The 19,983-nt window shown below is 36.6% G+C and overlaps 1 protein-coding gene across 1 annotated transcript; it reads right to left on the bottom strand.

Moving 5' to 3' along the window:
- Nucleotides 1–1,047: 1,047 nt before the first annotated feature.
- LOC111395397 (putative late blight resistance protein homolog R1A-10) lies at nucleotides 1,048–18,556 on the bottom strand. Its single transcript, XM_023021370.1, has 4 exons — nucleotides 18,370–18,556; nucleotides 4,861–4,922; nucleotides 2,000–4,784; nucleotides 1,048–1,353 (listed from the first exon to the last, which is right to left on the bottom strand). The coding sequence occupies exon 3, from the start codon at nucleotides 4,688–4,690 to the stop codon at nucleotides 2,018–2,020; it is 2,673 nt and encodes an 890-aa protein (XP_022877138.1). The 5' UTR covers nucleotides 4,691–4,784; nucleotides 4,861–4,922; nucleotides 18,370–18,556; the 3' UTR covers nucleotides 1,048–1,353; nucleotides 2,000–2,017.
- Between the last annotated feature and the right edge of the window lie 1,427 nt (nucleotides 18,557–19,983).

The raw sequence follows: 19,983 nt of genomic DNA on the forward strand, positions 1-19,983 counted from the left end.
AAAAAAAAGTTTTGAATTTATGTGTAATATTATTTTATTGAAAAATGTGTGGTTGAAAAATATATTTTTAAAGGAATGCGAATCAAACGAGGACTTAATAGATAACATTATTCTTTACACATACATATATGGATGTGTATATATTTTTACAATAATGCTTCTTGTACATTCTATGGATTATATAGAGTTTGACATCTTTTACAAATTTAAAATGTATTTGACGGAAAAGTGTGTTGAATTCAAAAACTATCTAATCATGTGCCGCCACGTGGAATAATGTCAAAAATAATAAAAAAAATTGTACAATTAGCATGGTCCATATTTGTATAGGGAAACTTAAAAGTTGTACAATGCACTAGAATTCAAATTGAACGGGCCAGTCCTAGCAGGCTGGGACAAAAAGACCAGCCCAAGACCGTGTCGAGCTGGTCATGGGCTGTCATGTCTTAACTAATGAGATGGGCCGTACATTTCTTTGAATGTAGGCCCCAGCAGTTAACTTCCGAGCTTGCATAGTGCATTTTGGGATAAAAATCAGTAAAGATACTTGGTCAAGGTTGATATGACAAACGCATGGATGTCAACATTTGTTTGGATGTTTTTTCATTTTTTCAAACTGTCCAATTGGTGATCAACATATGTCAACATGTCACCAAACCTTATTACCAACCCTGTCTGTGTAGCATAACTCAATAAAAATTGAAGGAAAGGAAACTACTTTGTTTCCAAGGCCATAATCAAGGCAAAAATTGAAAAAGTCTTCCTTGATAGAAGGTAGAATAGGCATAATCAATTTTTTATCGTATACGAGCGAAATAAAATCACAACGATTTTAGCAAGATTGTGTATACAACATTTTTGAGATATTTCACTACATTTCTTACACTTATACTTTGAACGGTCTAGAGCACGATACATTTCTATGTATCTCTTAACATTTCAAATTGCCCCTTCGAAGTACTCTTTACAACTAAAGCAACAAAAATGCAATTGTCATATTTAAGAATGATTTCAAAATTCAAATTGCAATATTCAGGGAGTCTTCCATACTGTCAATTGAATGCCTCAATTTGAACAGGCAAATACACCAACGTTAGAGGTGTTCTGAGCAAATTTTGTTGGAAATCCTTAATTCATTCATACAAATAAATATCATAAAATACAATGCATAGAATAAATTCTAAAATTGTTGGAAATATTTAATTTCCGTCACACAACAATTTTCCACACAACACATTAAAACAATTAATGACATTTTGTTTTTTCAGAATACGAAAATATATTGAAACCTCGTAGTCTTTCACACGTAAGCTACCACCCCGAAATCCTCAGGAGTACTGATACAATCTCAACCTGAAAAACACAAACAAAAGCAAATAAAATAAATTTAAGTTCTCACGAACCTTTTCTGCTCGTGGTGTTCACGCAATTTTTTCATTTCTTCTTGTAGTATCCAATTGTACAAAGATCATGGAAAAATGCACAATTGCATCGTATGATAAATCTAAGTGACACCTTACACATAAATTAGAAGTTTTTCGTATTTCGTTCTCCCCTTAAAATATTGTGCATTGAAAGTTTGGATAGCCACTCTTTCTGCTAGCCGATTCATCAGGCTGAACCAGTGGGATCACCAGTAATCCAGTTCCATAAAAAACATTATTATTCAAACCAACTCAATCCAGTTCCATAGCATGAATGACAAATTAATAATGATATTCTTGGCAAATCTAGGATATCAACATCATGTGGCAGGTTGGTAGCAAGCGGGGAAAGTTTGACAGAAAAGAATAATTTGCAAACTTTTCCAAAGAAACTTCTGTCATTTCTAACTCATTCCAGATCTCCCACTATTGTTACTTGATCAGTGCAGGATTTCATAATGTAAACACCACTAGTAGAAAAGAAAATGTAAAGAAATTTTCCCACGAGTTTTCTGAAACAAGAAAGGTAGACAAACTTCGAAAACAAGAATAACAATAAGAGTTCATTTGCTTACCTGTAATGTAAGCAGTCGCTAGCAGTCTGGCGGATAGATGACAAGCTTAAACAAATTGTTCACTTGTTGCTGCTTTGACTGCAATTGTAGCTTTTGCTGATGAATTACTCTGGCAGAAACCACAGCAGTTTTAGTGGGCCAATATAGTTCCATGTTCTGGAGCACAGACACTTCCCCTAAACCAGAAGGAATTGCCACAAGACTTGTACAATGCTTAAGAACCACGGATTGAAGTTTCGGGAAGTGATGACCTAATGCATCCCAACGAACCAAATTAGTCTTTCCAATCTGCAACACCTTCAGCAGACGAAAGCCCCCGTCTAGTGGCTTCCAGTGACTTCCCTCAAAAGCATTGTCTTTTAATTTCAGCACTTCAAGGTTTGGCAGAACTCCTAGCGTCGACATATGCCCCCAGTCCAGCAAGGTATCAGATAAAGTTAGTTTCTTCAAATTTGGTGGAAACTTGTAATGTTGTGGAAGACCTGGAACTACACAATGGGCAGGAGGTTCAGGATATGTATCATTTAGTAGCTTCAATGTCTCAAGCTTGCCCAATTTTGAAAGATTATCGAACAAACTTGATCCTCCCCTTATCTCCATAAGTTTAGCTAACCTCCCGCGAATTCCAAGCTTCTTCAGACCGGGAGTTCTTGCCAATACATTCTCTGTGCAGCTATCAGGCAAAATAGTAGAAATGGTTTTAATATTACTTCGCACAAAAGGATCTTCGTTGTCCCTTCGAGTTTGAGCAAGAGGCCCACTTAAGCGACTTAAGCCAGTTACATAAAGATGTCTAAATTGTTTCATTTTCCAAATATTCGCTTCAATGTCGAGGTCACGAGATGTTGTTCTAACAATGAGTGTTTGCAGATTCCAAAGGGAAGAAATTTGTGACGGGATCTTTTTAAATTGACCAAACAGGACTATAAACCTCAAGTGAACCAGGTGATCTAACTCTTTGGGGAAGAGTGGAAAGCAGATGGGTCTAAGATCCAAGACTCTAAGTAATTCAAAGGCTTCATATATGGATGACGTATCTCTCCGAGGTAAATCCATTTCCTCTGTAGCAAAACACAAGAAAGAGCGAACATATGGATATGAAGGCTTTGAAGAAATGAATTCAAGAATCTTTGAATGGATACAAAGCCGACGACAGTCATTCTCGAATGGGGTGGATAGAAAAGGATTTTGTTCAGAGGATTTTATCACCTGCAAAAACTTGTCATCCTTGCCTTCTCTCAGGCACAAATCACGCAGCATATCATGAATGCGACAAGTCTTAATTCGACCATTAGCCCTCCTCTTCCCCACTAAGACTAAATTTCTATCAACAAGATCCTCCAAATAATCTTCTGCAGTATCCTCTAAATCTTCGTGTTCTGTTTCTTGTATAAATCCCTCTGCAGCCCATAATCTGAGTAATTTCCAAACAGGGATCTCATAGTCTTCAGGAAAAACTCCAAAATAGAGAAAGCAAATTTTCAAGTGCTCTGGTAAGTGTCTGTAACTTAGTGCCAGCACATCCATGCATTGCTTCGGGTCTTTAGCAACATACGAACTAACACTTTCAGCAACCTTCCTCCACCAATCACGATTTTTATCTTTCTTTATAAGAAGCCCAGAGATAACCACAATTGCAAGAGGAAGTCCACAACATTTCGTGGCAATTATTTTTCCAAGGTTCTCTAGCTCTGAAGGGCAGCTGCCTCTTCCAAAAACCTTTCTGCAGAGTAACTCCCAACTTTCTTCTTCAGTCAGAAAACGCAAATGATGAGGATGACTATAAGGGTCAGCAAGCTTAGCGACCTCTGTGTTTCTGCTTGTTAGCAATATCCTGCTCCCTAGTTTAGTTTTTGGGAAGGCTCTTCTAAGATCATCCCAAGCTTCTTTTGTCCACACATCATCAATGACAATGAGATATTTGTTGTTCCTCAAATGTTTGCATAGTTCCTCAGCCAACTTTTCATCACTCATTTTGTACATTTGGTCGAAATTGAGATTTAGAGACTCTAAAATGCCAAGAAACACTTCCCTTCTACTGTATTCTTGAGAAACATATGTCCATGCGCGTAGATAGAAGTGATATTCAATACGGGGATCAGAATAAACTTTTCTAGCCAACGTCGTTTTACCAAGTCCACCCATGCCAACAACTGAGACAATTTCCAGCTGCTCTGACCCTTCAGTGAGGCGATCAATAATGGTTCTAGCCTCCTCATCAAAGCCTACAACATTTTCATCCTCCACAAAAGGCTCTCTTTTCTGTCTCGCACTTCTACGTGAAGGCTCTCCATTTTGTAGGCTTTCAATTCCACACATTTTCTTATCATAAATCTCCTTCACTGTTGTCTTTATGGATTCAATATCTTTCGCAAGATTAAGGAGATTTTTGTTACCAAATCCAGGGATCATTTTTTTCACTCCTCTCCTCTTTTTAGATGCTTCATTGACAACAAATGTGTCGATGATATCCTCAGCCTTATAAGCAACCGCGGTGATTTGTCTAACCGACTCCCTAACATATTCTGATTCATTACGTTTCTCCCTGGAGTCCTTGAGAAACGCTTTCATCAAACTAAGCTCCTTATGAAGAGACTCGACTTGATCCTTCACTCCAGAAATCAGATCTACATGGTAAAGTAGAAGCTCCTTCAAGTTCACCAAGAGAAATTCTACAATTGCATCAGCCATTTCACACCCTGTATCTCTTCTAGAAAAAAACCCGTAATATGCTTATTTCTCAGCTATCAGTCAAAAAATTGAGCCACGAGCTACAGTCCAATACCTGAATCAAAAATTACAACCATTATATGACTTCAAAAGAAAAGAGAACTAGGTCAATGAACAGAATTTGACATTACCTGTGTTTACTGGATCAGTATGGCAGAGTTCAGTAGAATGCAGAAATTTCAATTTCTCAATCCTGATTTTTTCATAAGAATGAATCAATATTGAGTACAAAATCACCTTCTTAATTTGAATGATACTAACAAGAACAAGGTTAAGACTTGTATAAGCTAAAGCTGCTAAACAAATCAGTTTATCAAACAACTATGCGTATCAAGCCAAACTTTTGTTTCAAACACACATTGTTAGGCAAATACAACGAGTTCTTAGTAGCGAGTTTCTTGTTATGCTATCTTCTCAAAGTGGGAAGAGGTATAAAGTGAAAATTATACCTAAGTCTTGACATTAAACACAGAGGAACAGGCCAACATATATAACAGCAAGGAAAATTGTAATAATATCCAATAAACATGATCTGTATATAGAAATTTCACTTTGCCGTAGTCTTGAATAAAGAAAAACAAAAATGTCCACTAAAAGACTACAGAAACAAAGATGGGATGTCAAGAATGTTGGAAAGTGGTTATTCATAGGGATATGGGTCAACTTCGAGCCCAAATTCTAGTGGGATCCATACCTTAATTTTAATGGAACCTAACATAATCGTGTTCTACTCGACGAGGTGATTAATGTGATATATTTAGTTATCAAAAATCATTTAGAATTGAATGAAATATTTAATGTCAAAGTAACCCCCTTGAAACTTTGAATTAGTGAAGAATTTGATTTGCTAAACACTTATTCTACATAAGAAAGTTAGAAAATTTTGGTGTTGTTTATATGGTAGAAGTTTAGGAATTCGGTTTACGCCTCAAGGTGTACCAATAATCTTTGAAAGGAGAAGCCTATATCTTATCGGGTTCGGTTATAAACCCATACGCGCGCTGCCGCTGTCGGTCCGGTTTGTGTGCTGGTACAAGTGTATTATTGTACTATATTAACTTTTTGAAAAAAAAATTATTTAAATTTTGGGGGCCAAATTATAAGTAATCAAATTCTTAGGTACCTAATAAAATTTATTTTTATTGGATTATTTTCGGGTAATTTTTTGGTCTGAATGGTCTGTTAACCGACTAAACAGTCGTTTGTTAACCGACTAAACTGTCAACTATTTAACCGACTAAGTGGTCGACCGTAAACTAAGTTGTCTGTTCGAGTCGTCTGAATACTAACGACTGTTTTGAAAGATCTTCGAATGGCTACAAATGAGTTTATAAATAATCTGCCCCGCTGTCAGAATAATAATACCATTTTCATTGCAAACGTTGTTTGCTTTGAATCTCAGTCTCTCTCTCCCTCGTTCTAATATTATTTTTGAAGTAAAAAACACTTACATTGAATTAGTTGGAACTCCTGCAGATTACTATATTGCTTTCGTAGGAGATGAAATACGTTCTATCCTGAAAAACGATTGTTAAACGTCTTTTGCATCTTTGAATGCAACAAATTCGTTTTAAGAAAATATCGTGAAGTCGGTGGGCTCGAAATGATTTTTTTGATTCAATTGATCATATTGTTACGTAGCACAAATTACGTTAAGGTAATTCTATCAGATTGTTCGAAGGAAAAACTTATACTCCAGAAAAAACAATCTTAAAACGAATTTTTATTCTGGTTTATTCTATTTCAATTCCTTATTGATTATCTTCTGATTGTGTTTCAGAAATGGCAACTTCCGGTACTACGCTCCTGAATACGACCAAAGAAAAATCAGAAAAATTTAATGGGTTAGATTTTAAGCGTTGGCAATAGAAAGTGTTTTTTTATCTAACAACATTAAGTTTAAAAAAAAAGTTAAAGAAGATGCATATTCATACACCGAGAAAGAAAGTGGTATTGAAAAATTGGATGCGGTTGATGCATTGAAGCATTTCGATTTTTTATGCAGAAATTACGTACTGAACGAATTGGACAACACATTATATAATGTGTACTGCAATGCAAAATCTACAAAAGAACTATGAAAATCTTTGGACACCAAGTACAAAACTGAAGATGCCGACACGAAGAAATTCATGTCGGTCGTTTTCTAAATTACAAAATGGTTGATAGCAAGACGAGGGCAAACTGATTCTTTAAAAACTGCTAAAAGTTCAAATGCAACTGTTACAATTGCGGTAAGGTAGGGCATCGATCCAAGGACTGTCGAAAGCCAAAGAATGTCAAGGGATAAATTCATCAGGCCAATGTAACAGAACATGAAAACGTTTCTGATAAGGTACAAGACATAAATCTTTCTATAGTCGTCTCTGAATGCAACTTAGTTGGAAACACTAAGGAATGGTGTTCTCTACCTACAAAGTAATGGATCATGATGAACAACTCTATATGGAAACTCTTCTTCTTCCAAGGTTGAAAGATATGGAAAGATAGTGTTGAAAATGACGAGTGGAAAGGAGCTCACTTTGAATGACATTCTTCATATGCCTGATATTCAAAAGAATTTGGTATCTGGTTCCCTATTAAGTAAGAACGGGTTGAAGCTAGTTTTTGTTTTAGACAAATTTGTACTTACAAATAATGATATGTTTGTAGGAAAGGGCTATCTAAATGAGGGGCTCTTTAAGTTGAATGTAATAACCGTTGCACCTCCTATTATGAATAAAATTATATCTTCTTCTTACTTGTTGAGTCGTTTAAATATTTAGCATGAACGATTAGGACATGTAAACTATAATATTTTGCGTAGATTAATCAAATTGGATTTATTACCAAAGTGCGATTTAGATCTCAGTCATAAATGTGATATATGTGTAGAAGTCAAAATGGCACGTTTACTCTTTCGTTCTATTGAAAGAAGTACCGAACCCCTAAATTTAATTCATACTGATATATGTGATTTAAAGTTTTTTCAAACTATAGGTGGTAATAAGTACCTTATAACTTTTATTGATGATTGTACTCGATATTACTATGTGTATTTACTCAAAAGCAAAAATGAAGTAATTGAAGTGTTTAAGCACTACAAGTTAGAAGTTGAAAATCAACTTAGTAAAAAGATTAAGGCTATAAGAAGTGATAGAGGTGGTGAATATGATTCTCCATTTGAACAATTTTGCTTGAAACACGAAATTATTTATCAAACTGCCGCGTCTTATTCTCCTCAATTTAATGGTATTGCTGAATGTAAGAATCGACCATTAAAGGATATGATGAATACTATATTAATAAGTTCTGAATTATCCCAAAACTTGTGGGGAAAGCTTTGCTTTCAGCCAATTATATTCTTAACAAATTATCATATCGAAAAACGCATAAAATACTTTATGAAGTATGGAAAGGCCAAAAACATAACTATAAATATTTGAAGGCATGAAGATGTTTGACTAAGGTAGCAGTTCCTAAACCTAAAAAGGTTAAGATATGATCTAAAACCATTAATTGTGTATTCATTGGTTATGCCTACCATTGTAGTGCGTACAAATTTATTATATATAAATCTAAAATACCCGATTATTGATCGAGGGATGCTACATTTTTCGAAAATATTTTTTCCTTATAACATGCAAAGTGAATCAAATTCGTAAAAGAAATCTCGTGAAAATGAAGAAGTTATAGATCAAAAATCTATAAATGAACAATCTAGACGCAGTAAGAGGACTAGGACGTCAACCTCCTTTGGGCCTGACTTTCTAACATATTTGTTAAAAAATGAACCTCAAAGTTATAAAGAGGCTATGTCATCGACCGAAGCTTCTTATTGGAAAGAAGTTCATAGTGAAATTGAATATAAATCCATACTCTTCCTCCCAGCAATAAACTATTGGGGTGTAAATGAATTTTCAAGAGGAAAATGAAAGTAGATAGATCAATTGACAAATATAAAGCTAGACTTGTCGCTAAAGGCTACAAGCAAAAGGAAGGTCTAGAATACATGTTCTTCTGTGACAAGAATTACTTCCATACGTATGCTTATTACGATAGCAACACTGAATAGTTTGGATATACATCAAATAGACGCTAAAACAGTTTTCTTGAATAGTGAATTAGATGAAATTTATATGGAGCAACCTGAAAGATTTGTGAGCTCAGGACAAGAACAGAAAGTGTGCCGACTTGTTAAATCACTTTATGAATTAAAGCATGCTCGTAAGAAATGGCATGAAAAATTTGACATAGTTATGATGTTAAATGGCTTCAAAATTAACGAGTGTGATAAATGTGTTTATGTCAAGAGCACTTAAAATAGATGTCATGGTATGTTTATACGTAGATGACATATTGATTATGAGTAACAATGATATCATAATTCAAGCTACTAAAAGGATGCTAACAAGTAAATTTGAAATGAAGAATTTAGATGTGGCTAATGTTATATTAGAAATTACAATTTCAAGATCATCCGATGGCCTCATATTATCTCAATCACACTATATTGAGAAGATTTTTGATAAATTCAAGAAATATGATATTATTCCTATGAAAACACCTATAGATACTAGTATGCATCTTGCTTCCCATAATGGTGATAGTAGGTCTCAATTGGAATACTCTCGTATTATTGGCAGTTTAATGTATGTCATAAACTACACTCGACCTGATATTGCTTTTTCAATTTCAGTTAGTAGGCTGAGTTAATATATGAGCAATATGAGCATTGAGCGCTGGAAAGCAATTGTTATAGTTTTAGGGTATTTAATAATACTAAAAACTTTGGATTTTACTGTTTGAGATATCCAGGAGTACTTGAAGGACACGGTGATGTAAATTGGATATCAGATATTATAGACTCCAAGTCGACAAGTGAATATGTCCTCGCACTTGGAGGTGCTACAGTATCATGAAAATCTTCAAAATAAATTTATATAGCTAGATCAACAATGGAATATGAATACATTGCGTTAGACAAAGTTGGAAAGAAGTCAAATGGCTACAAAACTTTCTAAAAGATATTTCATGGTGGACGAAACATGTGCCTGTTATATGTATCAATTGCGATAGTCAACTAGCAATTGGTAGGGCACAAAATGCTATATACAATGGTACAACACCGTTAGAGAATTGTTCTCTACTGATATTATCTCTATAGATTATGTGAAATCAAAAGAGAATATTGCGGACCCGCTAACTAAAAGTTTGATAAAAGAGCAAGCCAAAAGTTCATCGAAGGGGATGAGGTGAAACCGATAAAATAATCAAGAGTTTCCATGTTGACAACCCAACCTAACCTAATTGACTGGAGATCCCAATATCTAAGTTCAAAAAAACAATCGAACTGTGAAAAACTTAATATGCTCTGGGAAGATTTTACTCCTATCCATTCCCATGATGAGCCGGTGTCTAATTGCCGTGAAATAGGTTAAGTTACGATTTTAATGATTTCTATATCTTGATTCATTCAAGTGGAGTATAGCATACTACTCTTTATGGAGATCACCTATATGGGTGAGAAGGGACCGCTTATAAGAGAATTAGGCGAAGATAAATTCTCTAAAAAATACTCATGAACTAGGAGGTGTCCAAAGCCAAAATGGACAAACGTGAGAACCAATTGTGTTTGAAGGGAACTGTGTGACTTCTATTGTCTAGGTTTACATGAATGGCTGACTATTCAAAACAACTTGCTACTGATTGGCTAAGTAAATCCGATAGATTATACCAGGGAAAGTTCAAAGTCTTTGGCTACTTATCCCGATACAATTTTCTTCAATTTTATTCGCAAAAAAAACATATCAGGTGTTGTTGTTTGGAAAAATGCCGACATATTTCATTCATGTGGAGGATTGTTGGAAAGTGGTTATTGATGGTGAAATTGGTCAAATTTGAGCCCAAATTTTGGTGGGACACGTACCTTAATTTTAACGAGACCTAGCATCTTAATTTTATTCAATTTTCTTCAATTTTATTCGCAAAAAAAACATATCAGGTGTTGTTGTTAGGAAAAATGCCGACATATTTCATTCATGTGGAGGATTGTTGGAAAGTGGTTATTGATGGTGAAATTGGTCAAATTTGAGCCCAAATTTTGGTGGGACACGTACCTTAATTTTAACGAGACCTAGCATATTCATATTCTACTCGACGAGGTGATTAACGTGATATTTATTTATAAAAAAATCATTTAGAATTGAATGAAATATTTAATGTTAAAGTAATCCACTTGAAATTTTGAATTAGTAAAGAATTTGATTTGTCAAACACTTATCCCACATAGGAAAGTTAGAAAACTTTGATATGGTTTAGACGATGGAAGTTTGGAAATTGGGTTTAGGCCCTAAAGATAGTCTTTGGAGGGGGAGAGACCTATATTCTATTGGATTCGGTTATAAACCCACATGCACTTGCCGTCGCAGTCGCCATCTGGCCGTGGCCGTGCTCGAGTTTCACGGGGTGCCTTTCTTCTTGGTACAGAAAGGGACACCGTGCGACAGTAGTCTGCTCCACTAGACTACCTTCGACCTTTTCTCGGTCGTGTCAGGACAAAAGAAAATTTGATTGCAATTTTGTAGAAAGCTTACAATAGAGAATTTGAATACACTGAAAGTAAATTGAACATTGATTGATGAAAACTGAACATCACAATTGATGAAAGAGAAAATTACAAATGCTGGTGCAGGGGGCGAACACCAGTGAGCTTGAAAGATTTTTGAATGACTAATACCCCCTATAATAGCATTCTAAACAAAAATTTAAGTGACGTGAGTAGATGTTTAAAAGACGAGAAATCATACTAAACGTTTACCAATATCAGAGCTATTTTACAACTAAAATAACTATTATAATGAAAAGAAAATTACAACTCAAACTTGAAGTAATATTTACAATGTGCGGCCGAAGTTGGGTAAACTGCAGCTGCGATACTGTCAAAGGGCTAAGTAAAGCTGCAGTCCTTCACATTCTCCCCCATTTGTTTTGGCGACGTCCTCGGTGCCATCAATGCATGATATGCTTCAATTAATGATTTGAAGGCTCCGGGATCTTTTTCTCTTTCCCAAGTATTCTCCTCGCTGCTGCATCCCATCCATTTAACCAAGTACTCCTGATGATCTTTTCTAGAAGCTCGAGTGATTCGATGGTCAAGAATAGCTTCAGCAACCTTCTTTCCAGCTTTCTTCAGTTCAAATACAGGTCGCTTTGGCTCATTTCTAAATGCGTCCTCCTTATCCGCAAAGAATGGCTTCAACACACTAACATGAAGGACCTTGTGAATTTTACACCATGAAGGGAGTTCAACTCTATATGCAACTCTTCCAATTCTCTTCACGATGGGTAATAGTCCGATGTATTTTGGCGACAATCTTGAGTCTTTCCCTCTTGTTGGTTTGTAAACATTTCTGTCGGGAAGCTTAACCATTACCAGATCTCCAACATTGAATTCAATGAAACAGCGCTTTAGGTCTGCAGCCTTTTTATACCGTTTTTGAGCTTTCTCAAGATAACTCCGAGCAATTTCAATATTTCGTTTCCACTCTTGAGAAAAGTTCTTTACTTGGGGGGATTTGGTACTTCGTTCAATATCCACTGTATGAGGGAGTAGCAGTTGTTGGCCAGTAACAATCTCAAAAGAACTCTTATGGGTAGAAGAGCTCTTTTGGGCATTGAAGCAAATTTGGACCGCATCCAAACGTTTTACCCAGTTTTTCTGCGAAGTAAAGTGCCGAAGATATTCTTCTAGCATAGAATTGAAGCGCACTGTCTGTCAGTCAGATTGTGGGTGAAAACTAGAACTCATGCTCAAAGTTAAACCAAGAAGTTTGAACAACTCAGTCCAAAATATGCCAGTGAAACGAGGATCTCGATCACTGACGATGTCCTTAGGCAGCCCCCAGTATTTGACAATATATTTGAAGAAGAGTTGAGCTGTCTCTTCCGCAGATACATACTTAGGCGCTGCAATGAAAGTTGCATATTTTGATAGACGATCCACCACGACAATGATAGTGCCAAAATCCTCAACTTTTGGCAACCCAATAATGTAGTCCATCGATACACTTTCGAATGGCCGGGTTGGGACGGAAAGGGGCTCCAACAAGCCCGCCTTTTTCTGATGATCTGCCTTATCTTGCTGACAAATAAGACAAGTCTTTACATATGTTGCAATGTCGTCTCGTATTTGAGGCCAGTAGTATGCACGTTGTAGTAGTACACAAGTGCGTTCCTCTCCGGGATGCCCTGCCCAAATTGTGTCATGGTATTCCGTAATTAGTGATTTCCTCAGATCTCCACCTTTAGGAACATATAGGTGGTCTTCCTTTGTCTTCACTAGTTCCCCATCGAGCCAGAACTGTCGAGTTTTACCCTGCTTGATAAGGTCGACCAAATATTGGGTAGCCGAGTCCTTCTCCATAAGTGCCCGAATTTGGTCTCTATTGTTCGTGGAGACTGCACTCCCTAAAAGAGCAGCTACAGAGCAGATGGCAGCTAAATCGGCCCGTCCACTAAGAGCATCAGCAACATGATTACTAGAGCCGGGACGATACTCTAATATAAAATTGAACTCTGAAAGGAATTCCTGCCAACGAGCCTGTTTGCTCGATAGTTTTGGTTGGGACATGAAGTGACTAACTGCAGTGTTATCTGTCTTCACAATAAATGGAGACACAAGCAGATAGTGACGCCATCCTCTGAGACAATGGACAACTGCTAACAATTCCTTTTCATGTGCCGAGTAACGACGTTTTGTCTGGTTTAACTTCCGGCTCTCATATGCTACCGGATGTCCTTCTTGCATGAGGACTCCACCAAGGGCAAAATGGCAAAATCTGAAGCATTTGTATAAACTTCAAATGGTTTAGTCATATCCGGTAAGGCTAAAATCGGGTTCGTCCACATGAACTTCTTCAACCTTTCAAAAGCAGTTTGGCATTGGGATGACCAATCCCAATCCTTATCCTTCTTTGTCAATTCAGTAAGTGGCAGTACAATTTCTGAGTAGCTTTTCACAAATCTTCGATAGTAATTGCATAACCCAAGAAATGAACGTACGGTTTTTGGTGGTTGCCAATCTTTAATGGCTGTAACCTTCTTCGAATCCATGCGGATTTTATCTTGTTCAATGATGTGACCTAAGAAACTGACAGATGTATGAGCAAATGAGCATTTAGACAGATTAGCATAAAGTTCATTCTCTCGTAGCCGATTAAAAACTTGTCTCACATGTTGGACATGTTCCTTCAACGTCTCGCTGTAGATTACTATGTCATCCAAATACACCACGACAAAATCACCTAAGAACCCGTAAAGTACCTGATTCATCATAGTACAAAATGTTGCTGGAGCATTTGTCAAACCAAAAGACATCACTTTAAATTCAAAGGCTCCATATCTGGTTATCACCGTAGTTTTTGCTTCATCTCCCTCCTTGATCCGAACTTACCAGTATCCGGACCTAAGATCAATATTTGTGTAATACTTCGCCCGACTAAGTCGATCGAAGCAATCCGCAACCAGTGGGATAGGATAGCTATTATTTACAGTGATCTTGTTCAAGGCTCGATAGTCGCAGCACATTCTAAGAGAACCATCGGCCTTTTTCTGAAACAATACAGGAGCTCTGTATGGCGACTTCGCGGGCACAATGATTCCACTCTCCAGCATTTCCCCCAATTGCTTCCTAAGCTCTTCAAACTCGAGCTGAGACATACGGTATGGTGCCCTGGCGGGAGGTTTGGCGCCTGGAATGAGTTCAATCTCATGATCAATCGTCCTTCTTGGTGGTAATTTCTTTGATAATTCTTCCGGCATGATATCCTCAAATTCCCGAATAAACCTTTTAACGGGTTTTCAAATAGGACCATTTGCTTCTTCAATCTCCTCTAATCGAAGAGTGCACAAAAAAGAGGGTTCATTTCTCTTGAAACCCTTACTAAATTGCATGGCTGAGATACTCTTCTCGCCCATCCTCCCAACCTGTGTAGGGAGGATACACGACTTATTACCCATCATCATTAACTAATCAAAATATGGCAACATTGCTGTCTTAGTATTCCGAAGAAATTCCAATCCTAGAATAAGCTTGAAATCATCCATCTGAACTTCAGATAAATTTGTCCTTCCCTCGAAAGGACATGCTTTGATCAACACCGATTTTGCCACTCCAGCTATTGGCCCTCGAAAGGACATGCTTTGATCAACACCGATTTCGCCACTCTAGAACAAGTCCGAGTCGCTCTACTTCGGTACATGCAAGGTAGTTGTGTGTAGCAACTGTATCCACCATAGCCCTGATTGGCTTCCCATTGATTTTTACATCAATGTACATTAAGCCTTTGGCCCTACAAATTTGAGCCTTCGCTTCTTCCATCTTTGCCTCTTTCAATGGGACATCATCCTTTTCTGCAACCCAATGCGACAGTGTGTTACACCGATGTGAAAATGCCCCAACTACTTCCTCATCCTCTTCAGAGTCAGTCTCATTATAACAATTAGCCTGTGGGGCCTCTTGCTTTGAACTTGGGCCGCCACTTGCTAACTGACAATATGCATTCACCATTCGCTTTTGAGGACAATCCGACACCCGATGAGGTCCGTCACATAAAAAGCACTTCAATTTGGGAGTGACATCAGTTCGGCCCTCTGTTGCTTTTCCTTTGTTCCAGTTGTTATTGTTGCTGCCGTTAAAATTTCATTGACGGCTATTATGATAGTTTCCCTGAAAGTCACGGGTGCTTTGATAGGGTCCTTCTCTATTCTGAGAGTAATGCTCTCTCCCATTTGGGTTCAAGTTGGGTTTGTAAGATCTGTTACCACCTCCAATTGCTTGATTACTCCCCGAAGGTCGATCTTTTCTAGATTCTGTTTGGTAGTCGCTCAAGCATTCAGCGGCTCCCATGGCCGTGCTCAAATCAATAACCTTCTGTCTTTGAAGTTCCGTGCGTGTCCACGGTTTCAACCCTTCCATAACGGTGAAGAGCTTATCCTTTTCCGACATATCTCGAATATTCAGCATATGCCCTGAGAAGGATTTCACATACTCCCTTATAGAGCTTGTGTGTTTCAGGTCTCGAAGTGCCCTTCGAGCCTGATACTCGACATTTTCCGGAAAAAACTGCGATCTGATCGCTTCCTTGAGGAGATCCCAAGAATCAATTCGAATCTTGTGGGCTTGAATGTCAGAATATTTAGTTCGCCATTTGCATCTCCACCCAGATACATGATAGCTGTGGTTACCTTTCTAGCTTCGTCTTCGATCGAAGCTGCTAGAAAGTACTGTTCCATATCAAACAAGAAGATTTCGACTTCTTTCGCATCACATGCCCCTCCGTAGGTACACGATTCAGGAATTCTGAGCCTAGGAGCATACTCGGGTACGGAAGCTTGCCCATTGCCCACCGCACGTTGGAGTACTCGCAATTGAGCTCTCAACGCTTCCATTTAATTCTGCAGATCAGGAATGATTGCAGCAGCTTCAGCCGTTGCTGCGGAAGCTCTTTGGCTTTCATCCAATTGGATGTGTAATTCACGAATCTCGAATTCGGCCATCTCGACTTTATCCTCGAGACCTTCCATAGCATAGCACAACCTAGTAGTTGTCTCATCAAGCGCATCCACGCGCTGTTTCGTAGTACCCTTTTTTTGAGGCTCTATCATTTCAGTAGTGTGGGATGTAATTAGATCCATAGCTTTCTTATCGAGGGTTGTGAGCCGCAGCTCTGATACCAACTTTCACGGAGTGCCTTTCTTCTTGGCACAGAAAGGAACACCGTGCGGCAGTAGTCTGCTCCTCTAGACTACCTTCCGCCTTTTCTCGATCGCGTCGGGACGGAAGAAAATTTGATTGCAATTTTGTAGAAAGCTTACAATAGAGAATTTGAATACATTGAAAGTAAATTGAACATTGATTGATGAAAACTGAACATTACAATTGATGAAAGCAGAAAATTACAAATGCTGGTGCAGAGGGCGGACACCAGTGAGCTTGAAAGATTTTTGAATGGGGATATAATAGCATTCTGAACAAAAACCTAAGTGACGGGAGTAGACGTTTAAAAGACGAGGAATCATACTAAACGTTTACCAATATCAGAGTTATTTTACAACTGAAATAACTATTACAATGAAAAGAAAATTACAACTCAAACTTGAAGTAATGTTTACAATGTGCGGTCGAAGTTGGGCAAACTGCGGCTGCGATAGTGTCAAGGGGATAAGTAAAGCTGCGGTCCTTGACAACAAGTCATGTCCAGTTCATGTTCGAGTGCGTCCTTGTACTATATTAACTTTTTGTACAAAATTTATTTAAAATTTTGGGCCAAATTGTAAGTAATCAAATTCTTGGGTAGTTAATGAAATTTATTTTTATTGGTTTATTTTAGGATAATTTTTTTGGTCTGGATGGTCTGTTAACTGACTTAACAAACGCAGTATTAAACTAAGCTGTTTGTTCAAGTTTTGGAAGCTGTCTGAACAGTGACGACTGTTCTGAAAAATGTTTGAATGGCCAGGAACGACTTTATAAATAGCCTACCTCGCTGCAAGAATAATTACAACATTTTCATTACAAACGTTGTCTATTTTGAAACTCATTCTCCCTCTCTCTAGTTCTAATATTATTTTCGAAGTGAAAACACTTCACTGAGTTTGTTGAAACTCCTGTAGATTGCTATGCTGTTTCTATAGAAGACGAAATTCGTTCTATCCTAAAAAACGATTGCTGAACGCATTTAAAACCTTTGAAGTCAGCAAATTCGTTTTAAGGAAACATCGTGAAGTCGGTGGCTCGAATTGAATTTTTTTATCCTGTTGATCATATCATTACGCTGCACAAATTACGTTAACGTAATTCTATCATATTGTTCGGAGGAGAAACTCATACTCCGAAAACAACTAAGAACGTTGAGGAGGTAGGCTGGGCAATTAATCAGATCTAGTGTGGATCATACATCAATGGTATTCGCCGTCGGCAGCTCTCTCAGGGCCCCTCATCTGAGATCCCTGACAGGCGACTGAAATGTAGATATGTACGATATAAGGGTGATACACGAACATATCACTCTATTTATGAAGAAATAAGCCCCCTTTAGATAGAAAAATTGCAACAAAATGTCATGATTTGTACAATAACCTAGTGAAATTGTGTGGCTCAAGCCAATCTACAATATGAGTTGAAAATTGAAATGAAGCCTATGTATAAAAAAAGGATTCGTATACGTGCAATAATAGATGCGCATGCACATTAGCCCATGTGTATGTAGTAACACGTTAGGAAAGTATTTATACACATCTTAGATTCCTTAAAATTTATTGACATATAATTTTGTACAAAATAATTTGACTTTTACAAATTATTTATTTTCACTCTTTCAACATTCAAGATTAATTTTAACAATGAAGCAAAGTTCCAAATAATTTACTTAGGGTGAATTAAAGGGAAAAGTAAAGAAAAGAAAACTTAAATACATTAACAGTGATCAAATATGAACATGATATGCATAAAAAATATCCAAAAAGGCACGATAAATGACATTACGTTTATGACTTGATGTTCAAGCCCAGATATCAATGATTAGCAATTACAGTAATTTTATCTCTAATGAATTTCTCGATTAAAAAAAAAAAAGGGGCTGGGGCATTAAACGACTTACCTGAAAAAAGACTCTCAAAGCCAAAACAAAATGGATGTTGAATATGGTTTTGAGATGAAAGTAATAAGGGATTTTTGCGTTGAGATGATTGAGAGTGTGAAGATTAAATAGAGAAATTGCAGCGAAGTCTTCTTCTCCGTCAAAGTCAACCACTACCAAGTAAAGTAGCAGGGGAGGTTTCCAAGAAAATGCAAGGAAAGTGTCAGGGATAGGAACAAAGCTCATTTTCATTTCTTTGGTTTGGATTTCCATTTTTCTTTTTCATTTTTTAAACGATTTTTAATTTTTCCAACTGAAAACGATAAAAAGTTGTTTCGCATTTACAGTTATAAATTTTAACTCATTTTCGAAAATACGTTTTCGAAAGCGACGGACCAAATGTGTTTTTGAAAATGAAAAATGGGTCGAAAACGGCAAACCAACCACGGACTAAATGTTTCTCGTAAGTGTCTTGTTTGGTAACATTTTTAAGTTAAATTTTAAGTACCTATAATTGTGAATTCTACTAGTACATGAATAATAAGGTACATTATGGGGAAGCAAAAAATTATCACTGGCTGGGAGTACTTAGACACGAGAGAGTATCGCCCAATATAAATATAGCAATAGCAAATATGAATTTTTGAGCCCCGTTTGGCAACAATTTTTCACACAAAAAAATCAATTTTTTGACTGTTATTTCACTATTTCAGTCGTCATTTTTAACTTCTTCACTTACAGGTGAGACCCACTTTTTTCTTTAACGATCAGAAAATCAATTCTCATAATCACTATCAAACAGACTCGGATGAATTTCGATGTTTCTTATGATTTTATCTTTATTTAAAATGCCTATTAGTACTCCCGTATGGGATATCAATCTAGGATCAAAATGAAAAATGAGCCAAGATTGATAAAATTCACTTTTTATGTAACTGACGTGTCGACAACCATATTTTTGGATTTATAATCATTCATGGTCGTATTAGATTTTTGTTATACATTTATAGCCAAACTACTTAGCATAACAAATTGGATATAGTTTTTCATTAAGCCTCCATAGAAGCAATGTTGAATCAAGTGCTATAAAATCAAGAGCATTGCTGCACGTCGCTTTGTTTTTCATAACATCAATCCAAGTTCAAAAAAAATAATAATAAATAAATAAATAAATAATAGATTGGTAAATATTGTCATAATTGATGCACAAATTCTCGATTTGATAGGTTTGATTGGTTACATGTAACCTTTTTGGATTGTCACGAGCTAAAAATTTAAATCAAAATTAATATTTAATTTTAACTACATATTTTATGAAATTCACAATTTTTATAAATTTTTCAATTACATATTTATACAATTTTATTAAAAAATTTCGTTTTATCTAAACCAAATGAGTTTAGATGAAATTTAGTTAAATGATTTTTCAAACACTACTCCACTCTATTTACTTGACTACTAATGGACTTATTCAATAAACATACCCAGTCAAAGTCTTACTGAGACAACCTTTTACTCTCAAGTCTCATCGAAGGAGACAATAAATCCACTGATTTCCTTGATTATCGGCGTAAAATATTTCAACTATTTATTTTTAACGTTATTTAATCGCCAATGGATTATAATATAACTTTT

This window comes from Olea europaea, chromosome 6 (genome assembly GCF_002742605.1).
Source record: "Olea europaea var. sylvestris chromosome 6, O_europaea_v1, whole genome shotgun sequence".
Classification (NCBI taxonomy): Eukaryota; Viridiplantae; Streptophyta; class Magnoliopsida; order Lamiales; family Oleaceae; genus Olea; species Olea europaea.

What these genes read in the sequence shown, in the direction of transcription:
- LOC111395397 (XM_023021370.1), bottom strand. Translation starts at nt 4,690, where the DNA reads ATGGCTGATGCAATTGTAGAATTTCTCTTGGTGAACTTGAAGGAGCTT.